General features: G+C 65.7%; 1 protein-coding gene across 2 annotated transcripts; it reads right to left on the reverse strand.

The window, feature by feature from the left end:
* Positions 1-467: 467 nt before the first annotated feature.
* On the reverse strand, positions 468-9,842 carry TNNT2 (troponin T2, cardiac type). 2 transcript variants are annotated; one of them, XM_051820480.3, is made up of 15 exons: positions 9,791-9,842; positions 9,244-9,254; positions 9,129-9,146; positions 7,633-7,662; positions 6,035-6,112; positions 5,673-5,708; positions 4,955-4,988; positions 4,061-4,121; positions 3,644-3,760; positions 3,181-3,258; positions 2,658-2,768; positions 1,603-1,712; positions 1,024-1,114; positions 829-869; positions 472-683 (listed from the first exon to the last, which is right to left on the reverse strand). In XM_051820480.3, the coding sequence occupies exons 1-15, from the start codon at positions 9,826-9,828 to the stop codon at positions 638-640; spliced, it is 900 nt and encodes a 299-aa protein (XP_051676440.3). In that variant the 5' UTR covers positions 9,829-9,842; the 3' UTR covers positions 472-637. The 2 variants fall into 2 exon arrangements, with proteins under 2 accessions (XP_051676435.3, XP_051676440.3); XM_051820475.3 differs by lacking the exons at positions 7,633-7,662; positions 9,129-9,146; positions 9,244-9,254; positions 9,791-9,842 and adding an exon at positions 6,211-6,361 and having other exon boundaries at positions 468-683.
* Positions 9,843-10,577: the final 735 nt, after the last annotated feature.

Raw genomic sequence — 10,577 nt, forward strand, 5'->3', positions numbered from 1 at the left:
AGGCGTGCGTCCCAGCCCACACCCCTCAGCGGCTTGGGCCTGAAAGCTGCCCATCGAAACCGGGGCGTCTTCCCCCTGCCTGTCCGTCAGACGCCTGGCTCTTCATGTCCTGGCCAGGGGCAGAAAGAAACAGGAACCCTGCAAAGAGGGCCCATTGTTCCCCCGTGGGTGACTCAGGCCAGGAACGCTCCGTCCCCGCGCGCTGTTCTCGGTGACTCACAGGCCCTGTCCGCCGTCCACTGCCTGCTGTCCGCGCCTCCCCCCTGGCCCCTGAGACAGCGCAGGAGGCAGGTGGGAGGGGCCAGGACAGGTGGAAGCTCCTACAAGCTCGACAGGCACCGAGGCCTTGTGTCCCTGTGTCCCTGAGGGCTCTGCCTGTCCCCGTCAGGTTCTGTGGTCACCCAGACCCCCCCGGGGGACCAGGGTCTCCCTCTGCAAGGGAGGTGACAGCAGTGCCACGTGGCATATGCGGTGCAAGATGACTTTATTTGCAGCGTGGTGTGGGCGGGGGGCAGGCGGGAGTGGGGGTCTCCAGACAGGAGTCGGCTTTGGGTGCCCAGGAGGGCGCGGCGGCTGGGGCGCGCAGGCGGGGACACGAGCGGGCGGGCGGGAGGTCTCCGACTTCCAACGTCGGCCTCTACTTCCAGCGTCCGGTGACTTTGGCCTTCCCGCGGGTCTTGGAGCTGCAGGGGGAGCCGGGACCCGGTCCCATGGGGGCCACAGGGCGAGGAGGGGGGCGGCTATGAGGAGCTGCCTGGAGCTGCAGCCTCAGGCCAGGGTGAGACCCCGCAGGGCGCTGGGGGAGAGGGAGGGGCCTGAGACACTCACACTTTCTGGTTGTCATTGATCCTGTTTCTAAGGACGTTGATCTGCGGACAGAGAGGAGGCGGGGTCTGAGAACAGTGGGGGTGGGGTGAGGCAGGGGAGGAGGACTGGGGGGCACTGAGCCCTCTTGGAGGTGAGACCCCCAGGGCCCGTGACAGCAGAGTGGGACCCAGCCAAGCCAGGAGGCCCCGGGCTCACCTCGTATTTCTGCTGCTTGAACTTCTCCTGCAGGTCGAACTTCTCCGCCTCCAGGTTATAGATGCTCTGCCACAGCTCCTTGGCCTTCTCCCTGCCCAGCCCCCGTGGGAAGGGGTGAGGGGCCGGCCCTCCTTCCCGCCCCAGGCCAGCAGAGGGTGCCCCCAGCCCACCCGACAGGCCCGGCCAGCCTGGGGTCCGGATGGCAGTGTCCTGTGCCCAGGAACAGACCCCGGGGGCTTCTCCAGCCAGGGACCTGAGAGAAGGGAGGGGAAGGGGAGAAGCCCCCAGCCCTGCAGAGTGTCCAGTTCAGGCGCCCCCCCCGCCACCGCCAGTGGGCAGCTGAGGGAGCTGGAGCTCAGAGGGCTGGGATGTCCGCTCAGCTCTCCCTGCCTGTCTCCAAAGCCCTGGCTGGGATGGTCAGGCGCGCTGGTGCCAGACCCCAGGTCCACCAAACTCACCTTGGGAAAATGTGTGAGGTCGTGGCGCCCTCTGGTGGTGCAAAGTGGGACTGCCCTTTGCCCGCTCCCCAACCGGCCCAATCCACCCCAAGCATATCCTGGTAGTGCCCTGGGCCCCCACCTCAGCTGATCTTCATTCAGGTGGTCAATGGCCAGCACCTTCCTCCTCTCAGCTAGAATCTTCTTCTTTTTCTCCCGTTCAGTCTGCCTCTTCCCACTTTTGCGCTCTGTCTGAGCAGGACAGCAAGCAAGGAGAATCCTCTAGAATGTTCCTGACCCTGCCCCTGGCCCTCCCTAACCCCTCTGGGGAGGGGGCAAGGCCTGGCAAGGACCAGGAGCTGACCATCTTGCTCCCACATCTCCCCACCCTATCGCCTGCCCGGGTTCCCAGGGAAACTGAGGCAGAGGTCAGGAGGGTCTCTTCAGCACCACCCTCCAGCAGGCTGCTGTCCCCTCCCAGGGAGCTCCCCAAAACTATGGGGAGGAAGAGGGTTTGAGGTCTGGTACCCACCTGGGCCTGCTAAACCAGGAAAGCAGGAGAGAAAGAGCCAGAGAGAGAGAGCAACAGGGAACAGAGACGGTGGGGACGGGGTGGGGGAGGGGACAGAGGCAGAAACACAAGGAAGAAGATTCAGAGCCCGCCTGGCTCCCCTCCCCTCGCAGCCCGGGGCGGGCCTGGGGAGGCCACCACAGGGCAGAGGCAGCATGGCTGGGCTGGGGACCTTAGGGGTCTAAGACAACGGCCCTCCACTGCAGGAGGAAAGCGGTTTCGCCCTGAGGACTGAGGCCAGCGGAGCCGGCAGGGACGGCAGGACTGGGAGTGGGATCCCAGGAGCGGCCACTGTTCGTCTGTGTAGCCCACAGGCGCCTTGCAGGTGAGCAGGGGGCCGGGCGGGACACCGAGTCACTGGGCGGGGGCGGGGGCGGCCCCACGGCCGCAGGTGACAGCAGAGCTGGGCGTCCAATCAGAGCTCTGATGCTGGGCTGTACCAGCCACCCTGGGGGCTCCTGGGCACCGCCAGCATCAGGGTCTGCCCAGAGCTCCCTACCCCAGCAGAGCTAAGCCCACAGCCATGCCGAGAGCCCACTCGGGGGCTGGCCCGAGCAGGCCTCCACCTCCCACCGCTTCCTGCCGGGACCCAACCTGAACCCCGGCAGCCCCCGGCCGGCCCCCACCTTCTGGATGTAGCCCCCGAAGTGCATCATGTTGGACAGCGCCTTCTTCTTGCGCGCCTCGTCCTCCGCCTTCCTCCTGCTCTCCTCCTCCTCGCGCCGGGCGCGCTCTTCCTGATGGGCAGGGGAGCGGGGAGAGGGCAAGTCGGGGGCAGGCCGGGGACCCCCACTTCTGGGCTGAAAGGGGGTGGTCTCACGGATGGGTCCACTTTTCCCCCTGCTGGCCCCGGAGCTCTCTGTGGGTGCCCCCAGCCCAGGCCCGGCCCTCGGGAGATTGTGAGCTCCAGCAAGGGAATGGACGGGCTCCTGACTCCCCCAGCAAGGCCCCTGCAGCCCTCCCTGGAGCTGTGTGGCTTTGGCAGGGCGGCCACGAGCCCTCAGGAAAAGGGCTGGGGGTTCACAGGCGGCTGTGCTGGGCCATGGGCGACATGGCCTGGTCTTCAAAGGCCAAGCTGGTGAGGTCCGGGAGGGGTCCGAAGACAGGACAAAACCGTGCGTCCAGGAGCAGGGGCCACGGGGCACTCACAGCCAGGCGGTTCTGCCGCTCCTTCTCGCGCTCCGCCCGGATGCGCAGCTGCTCGGCCCGCTCCGCGCGCCGCTTCTCCTACAAGGCAGACGGGCGGAGGCTGCCCAGCGCGCCCCGCAGAGGGAGCCCAGAACCCACGGTGGGGGGGAGGGGTCCTATCACAGCCCGGGCCTGGCTTCGGCTCTGCGGGGCCCCCAGATGGATCGGACGCAGCTCCTGCAATCGGGGAGCATCCAGTCCAGGGCCGGAGAAGGCGGGGTCCCAGAGCTGCTCAAACCTTCCGGGATCCTGCAGGACAGACCCCAGCCAGCAGGGTGAGGGGCTCCTGGCGGCGGTGGGCTCTACCCACAGGGCGTGGCCCCCCCAGCAGGGTGAGGGGCTCCTGGGGGTGCTGTGGGGCGGCGGTGGGCTCTATCCACAGGGTGGGCCCCGGGGAGCCTCTGGCGGGCGACTTGAGACCTACGATCCTGTCCTTGAGAGAAACCAGCTCCTCCTCCTCCTTCTTCCGGTTCTCGAAGTGCGCCTCGATCAGCGTCTGCAGCTCGTTCAGGTCCTTCTCCATGCGCTTGCGGTGGATGTCCTGCAGGGGGCGCCCCGGGGCTCAGGAGCCTCAACACCCAGACCTCCGCCTGCCAGCCGGCCTGCGCCCAACGCCAGCCCCATACACCACGAGGTCTCTCTTGTCTTCTCTCTCTCTCCCACCCACCAGGGGCCCTAGGGACCCCCGCCCCCTCCCAGCCCGGCCTGCGCCCCACGCCATCCCCAGGCACCATGAGATCGCTCACTCCCTCTCTCTCTTGCTCTCGCCCTCTCACCAGGGGCCCTAGGGACCCCCGCCATCCCCCCAGCCCAGGCCTGCTCTGCCCACGCCGCTGCTCACGTCGAAGTCCACTCTCTCGCCATCGGGGATCTTGGGCGGCACCAAGTTGGGCATGAAGGGCCTGTGGGAGGAGAGAAGGGGCGAGTCGGGGAGCCGGCCCTGGCACACGACCTCGAACTTGCCGCGTGACGTCAACTCTGCTGCGTGACGTCGACCCCGCCGCGTGCGCCGGCCCCAACACCTACGCCTAAAGGAGCTCTGGCATCCACCCCGCACCCGGGCGTTGTACCTGGTGCGCCGGGAGGAAGGTGGCAGTGGGATTCTCGCTTAAGGAGAGGGAGCGGGGAGAGGCGAGGAAGCAGGAAGCCGTGATGGGAAGGCGGGCCTGTGGGACGCCAGCTCCCCGCCTTGCACCCGGCAGGACCGCCCCGGGACCCGGACCAGCGCAGTCTCAGCTGGTGGGTGACCCCAGGCCCAGGCGGGCGCGCGCACGCCCGGGTGGAGCTGACGTGAGGTTTGCAGCGCAGGTGCTGGGACCGCCTGGCCAGAGCAGGTTCCCGCCACCCACTGAGAGGGGCAGGAGTGGAGGTTCCATCGGCGTGGGGAATACCCACCCCCCCAAGCCCACCCCACCAGGGGGGTCGACCTCTGCCCTCGGCAGCTCTGTGTCCACCACCGCCACTTCCCTTTTGTCCCAGGGCTACCCCAGCCTCAGAGGGTGGTGATCTGGCCACCCTGTGCCTGCTCGGGGCAGACGCCGGTCCACCTGCTTCCTCAACAAACCAGGGTGGAATTCAGCCCTCACCCCGTGTGCAGTGTGCAACCTGTACAACTGTACATGGCAGTGTGGGTACTGTGTGCTGCCACACCCCTAGCCCGTGCCACCTGCGCCCATCACCCTCCCGCACTGGCCCGGCCCCTCCCAGGGCTTCACCACAGGTCCATGCCACTCACCTGGGCTTGGGTTTGGACTCCTCCACGGGGCCATCTGCAGAGGAGAGCACACAGCCGCGGGGTCAGGAGGCCCCAGCCCCCCCACCATGAGCTGGCACCTGTGGGCCCCTGTGAGGCCAGGCTGACTCCCACGGCAGTCCCCGGGGGAGGGGGGACTCAGGGGACAGCCGCGTCCCCCGGCCACACTCTCAGCATGGACCTCAGCGTGCAACGTCAAGGTCTGCTCTTGTCCGCCATGGCCTCTGGGGCTTCGCAGCCAGGAGGGCTCGGTGGCCAGGTCCCCGAGGTGGTCCCACAGTCCCCTCCCAGGTCTCTTGGTTGCCCCCTGGACTTCCTGGTGCTGGGAGCTAGGTGCCCTAGCTGCTGTCTGGCCCTGGAGGTGAGGCTGAGACGATGTTCCCGGAAGGGCTGGGGCACAGGATGACGGTGGCAATGCCACCCCCACCCCACCCTGGGACCCTCCACGCCCCGGGGTTTCTCCCCCACAGACCCCACACCTCCCAGTGGTTTGAGCTCTAGGAGCCTCATGGAGGGCGTGACTTCTGGGTCCCGGGGGCTGGTCACTGGTCCCATTGTCACTGGCCACCACTAAGACAGCTCCCGGGATGAGAAGGGGTGAAGGCCCAGAGCACCACACCTTGCAAGGACCCCCCAGTCCCATCCTCTCTTTCGCTGGCCCCTCCGCCTCCCCAGGGCTGCTGGGGGTGCCCACACTCACCTTCATCCTCTTTATCCTCCTCTTCTTGTCCATCTTCTAAAGGAAACATGAGAAATCAACAAAGGGCCTTGTTCTAAGTGCGAATCCTCCACCCACCCCAGAGTCAGGGCCTAACCAAAGGAGAGCTGCTGGTTTATGGGGCCAGGGGTCTGCGCTCACACGCATGCCCCTGGGCCCAAGACTGCCTGAGCACTCAACCAGCGTTCATTGGTTGGCCAACTGATGGTTGGATCCCACCCAGCCAGGAGGGGCAGGTGCACAGGTGGAGGGCTGGAGGCAGGTGGATTTCTTTCTGCCACAGGAATGGCTCTGGGGGGTGTTCAGCACCCCGTGAGCCCCCAGCCCCCAGCCCAGGGCCTTACCCTCGGCCTGGGTCTCCTCGGTCTCAGCCTCAGCTTCAGCTCCGCCCCCAGCCTCCTCCTCTTCCCCTGCCTCCTGCTCTGTAGAGGGGAACGAGACACAGTGAACACCCAGGCAGAGGCCGGGACAGAGAGTGGCCGGCCCGGCCCAGCACACTGGAGGGATGGCGTGGATGAACCTGGAGGCAACTGGCGTGAGTGACGAGAGGCTGCCTCGAGTGCTTGGTTTAAGCCAGAAAACAGCAAACCGCAGCCCAGGGGCCACGTCCAGCCTGTAGACCATTGCTTCTGATAAAGTTTTATTGGCACAGCCATGTGCATCCACAGACTCGCAGCCTGTGGCCTGCTTCCTGCTCCGGCTGCAGGGTTGGGGATCCTGGGTGCCCGCAAGGTGTAAAATGCCACCCGCTCGTCTGCAGCCCACACCGTCAGGGCAGACGGGTGTGACCAGGACTGTGACAAGCACTGTAGCCATGAACCTGCCTCTCCTGCAGTCTGGGACTCCCCACTGGGCCTTTCTGAACACAGAGCCCGGGAGGGCCGGAAAGCTGGGTGGGGGTGTGATGGGTGCGGTGGGTGCTGTGGGCAGCAGCAGGGAAGGGGTGGGCCCAACGAGACTCAAGCCAGGGACTGGGGGACCCGGGGGCCCTGTCTGCCTGACCTAGCGCCTCTTTCCCCAGGGGCTTCCCTGGGGCTATGACGCCCCCAGCCCCAACTTTCCAGCCCACAAGACAGGCTCCGCTTGAGAGAAAGTGCTGGGGAAGCCCCTGTCCTGAGCCCCCCGCCCCGCATCTGAAGGAACCAGCAGAGCGAGACTGAGGGTGGAGGAGCTGCCTGGCAGTCAGAGGGGCTGCCTTCGGCAGCAGGCTGCGGGACCCTCTGTTCCCACCCACCTGCTGGGCAGGATGCGGACCCCACCCTGCTGAGACGCCTGGAGCAGACAGACGGACAGACAGGTGAGGCAGACAGGTAACCCCTGGCCCGTGCTCTGCCCGTAGGAAGTGCTTGGCAAGGGTCCTTGGTGACCGAGACTGACACAGTGGAGAAGATTCTTCCAGAAGGCATGAGAGTAGATGCCTGGCCCGCGGTGGCATCCGCCATCAGCCGTGCTGCCCCTCCCAGGCGGCCCCCGCATCCTGACTCCTCCCTGTCAGACCCGTGCTCTCTGGAACGAGCCTCGCCGGTCCCCCTTGCCCGAGTGCTGTCCCTGGGTGCCAGGAGCAGGTCCAGTGCCACCCCAGGGGCCATCTGCAGGCTGACACTGTGTTCCCTCTGACCTGGCCATTTCCAGCCCCCAGATCACTTGGTCCCCAGGCTCCTGCCACCGGCCACCTGCCTGGGTGCTGCCTGGCTCCTATGGAGGGCCCACACACAGCCCAGGACTGGCAGTGGGTGGGTAGGTGGGGCATCTCAGCCCTGATATGGACCCCTCAGTGGCCACACAGGGAGACAGCCAGCTGGCCTTTCCCAGCCCATAACCTTAAAGGAGAGATGTGATAACCAGCTCAGAACTGTGGCCCTGACTGGCCCCCTCTCAGGGTGGGGGCCAGGCGCTGGCACCGGGGACAGCAGGTGCAGGAAGCAGGGTGGGGGTACAGTACCATCTTCGTCCTCTCTCCAGTCCTCCTCTTCTGAGGGTCAGGGGGCAGCGGCAGCCAAGGGAGAAGCGAGACAGGTTAGTTCAGAGCAGGGCGCCAGGCAGCGGTGGCGGGCGGCTGGCTGGTGCCTCTCGCACTGTGGCCCGGGTCCCCGCTCCCGGGCCAGCACTCTGCAGCATCGGCTCCCCTGAGCTTCGGGCACCTCCACAGTCCGAGGGAACACCCCCACCCACCTCCCGGCCCGTGAACACCGAGGGGAGCTGGCCTGGCGTGCCCACCAAGGACTGCCACCAGGGGAGCCATCACGAATGGTAACCAGCAGCTGGGCTCTGGCTCTGGACCACGGAGCCTTGGAGAGGCTCTGCCCAGGAAGGAAGCTGCCCCGTGCAAGGCAAGCCCAGCGCCGTGACCACGGGGCACAGCTGAGGACTCAGCCCTCGCTCCGGCCCAGGAAGGGGCGACAGCAGGTGGAAGAACTCTCCGGAATCAGAGGCACTGGGAACGCCGCCGTGTAGGCGACAGGGCTTCCTTCCAGAGCTTGCTCCCCGGAGTCATCTACACCAGGGTCCCCGGCTGTGTGGGGGCAAGTGTCGGCCAGTCACGGCAAGCAAGCGGGGCTGCGTGAGGCGAGGCAAATCCTACTGCGTGCGGCAGGCAGCCGGGTCCCCATCCGGGGGGCTGGGTCTCAGCACCCCCCCAACTCAAAGCCTGTTGCCATAAAGTGGCAAATCCTCCCAAGCAAACAGAGACCCCCGTGTCAGGAGCGTGGCCGGATTTGAAGGCTACACCTGTGATTCAGAGGCTGCCACGGATCATGGATGAAATGCGCTGCTCCTTGCAAACCAAAAGGCAACCCCGGTGGCCTCTGACTGCGCTCCCGTGAGCTCTTGTCTTCTCTGGGACAGCCCCCATCCTGCAGGAGGCTCCTGCGCTGTTCCCTTCGAGGCCTGGGGATGTGGCAGGAGCCAGCCCTGGAGCCCCGGGCCCTGCCAGGACCCTCGGGGGATTCGGTTCTCCCAACGGCCACACAGCAGGAGCGGAAGTGCTATTTCTAAGACTTTGCTGGACCACTAAGAAGTAGGGTGCAACCTTGGGGGCTGGGTGGGCTCTTGGGGGAGGCCTCCGGGGGATTGCCACGCGTCAAGTTCTCGAGAAGCAGCAGTGGCAAAGATGGGCTTCCAGCGAGCGAGGGGACCAAGGCTGAGAGCCAGGGGCTCACAGAGCAGAGAGGAGGGACCCTGCCAGGCGGCAGTCGGGACACACGCTCCAGCCAGTGTGAAACACCGTGGACAGCTGAGCGCCTGCGCTGTGAGCTCATTTGATAAGGGGGACTGGGCTTGTGTGCTTTAAACAGCGCCGCCCTGTTGGCCCAGGAAGCCTGGGCTGTCAGTTCTCCGCTGGACGCCCATGTGGGCGCATTCGTCACCGCAGTGAGAAAGCTGGAGGCCGGGGCGGGGGGGTGGGCTGCCAGGAACCTGTCCTCCTCCCAAGGAGCTTACCAGCTGCAGCTTCCTCTGCTGGGAGCACAAGGCCAGGAGACAGGAGAGAAGAGGGGTGGGGGTCAGTCTCGAACCCCACTGTCTTCCAGCCAAAGGGATACCCAGCTGTGCTTACCTTCCTGCTCCCTGTGTGCAGAGAAGATGCCGTCAGCAACAGCCATGCACGCACGCACGCCGCGCCGTCCCGAGACCACCCCGGGGTCCCTCTCCCTCCCTCCCTCCCTCTTTGCTGGTGGAGCCCACACCCTCTGCCTGCCCTGCATCTTCTCACCTCGCCTCTGAGCGCTCCCCAGGGGTGCACCTGTTTAGAAGCCCCTCCTCCCAAACTCTTCTCTGCAAATCCTGCAGGCAGTGCAGCCCCTGCTAGCTGAGTCCCCCCACCCTGATGGGCTCTGTGGCCTCTCGAGAGGCCCCCAGCCCTTCTGGCTCGGTTTCAGGGAACCGGCTTCCCAGCTTCTCTGCTGGTGGCTGGCGACCTCGCCAGATCGGTCCCCCTGCCCCCTGCACTGAGCCCCGCCCCAGACTGTTGGGGGACTGGCTTTGATCACCACAGGGCCTGAAAACAGTCACAGCTACTTCCACCCTGTAGGCCTTGGAGCAGGTGCTAAGTGGGGGAGGGGACAAGCCCTGGCCAGCAGAGGAAACCCCTCCCCCATACTCACTCCTCGTACTCCTCCACCACTTCTTCCAAGTCAGACATGGCTGCTGCTCTCCCTCCAGAAAGAGAAGACGGTCAGTACGGGCGGGGAGGGCGGCCAGCCTCCCGCAGGAGAGCCCTGCCCCCAGATGTGCACGCACACACACACGCACTCGTGCACAAGGAAAGCCGGGAAGTCTGCGAGGCTGGACCCACGTCCACGTGGTGACTGATGCTGCCCTGAGCCTTGCAGATGGCAGCACCGGAGCGGGGATCCTGGGCAGTGGGACACAGGACCCCTCCGTCTTGTTTCTTTTTTTTTTTTTTTTTTTTTTTTTTTTGACAGGCAGAGTGGACAGTGAAAGAGAGAGAGAGAGACAGAGAGAAAGGTCTTCCTTTTGCCGTTGGTTCACCCTCCAATGGCCGCCGTGGCCGGCGCACCGTGCTGATCCGATGGCAGGAGCCAGGTGCTTCTCCTGGTCTCCCATGGGGTGCAGGGCCTAAGCACCTCGGCCATCCTCCACTGCACTCCCAGGCCACAGCAGAGAGCTGGCCTGGAAGAGGGGCAACCGGGACAGAATCCGGCTCCCCGACCGGGACTAGAACCCGGTGTGCCGGCGCCGCAAGGTGGAGGATTAGCCTAGTGAGCCGCGGCGCCGGCCCCGTCTTGTTTCTTACAGCTATGAGTATCCCAACAAAACTTTCAGCCAAAACTGGGTTTCCTGGGGCGCTAGTTTGCTCCCTGCACTAGGAACAATCCGGATTCAAACCCTCTTCCCTCTGCTTGCCGGGGGCGATTGGCCGGGGCTTTC

Source organism: Oryctolagus cuniculus, chromosome 13 (genome assembly GCF_051225735.1).
Source record: "Oryctolagus cuniculus isolate XC-2025 breed Fujian yellow rabbit chromosome 13, ASM5122573v1, whole genome shotgun sequence".
Classification (NCBI taxonomy): domain Eukaryota; kingdom Metazoa; phylum Chordata; class Mammalia; order Lagomorpha; family Leporidae; genus Oryctolagus; species Oryctolagus cuniculus.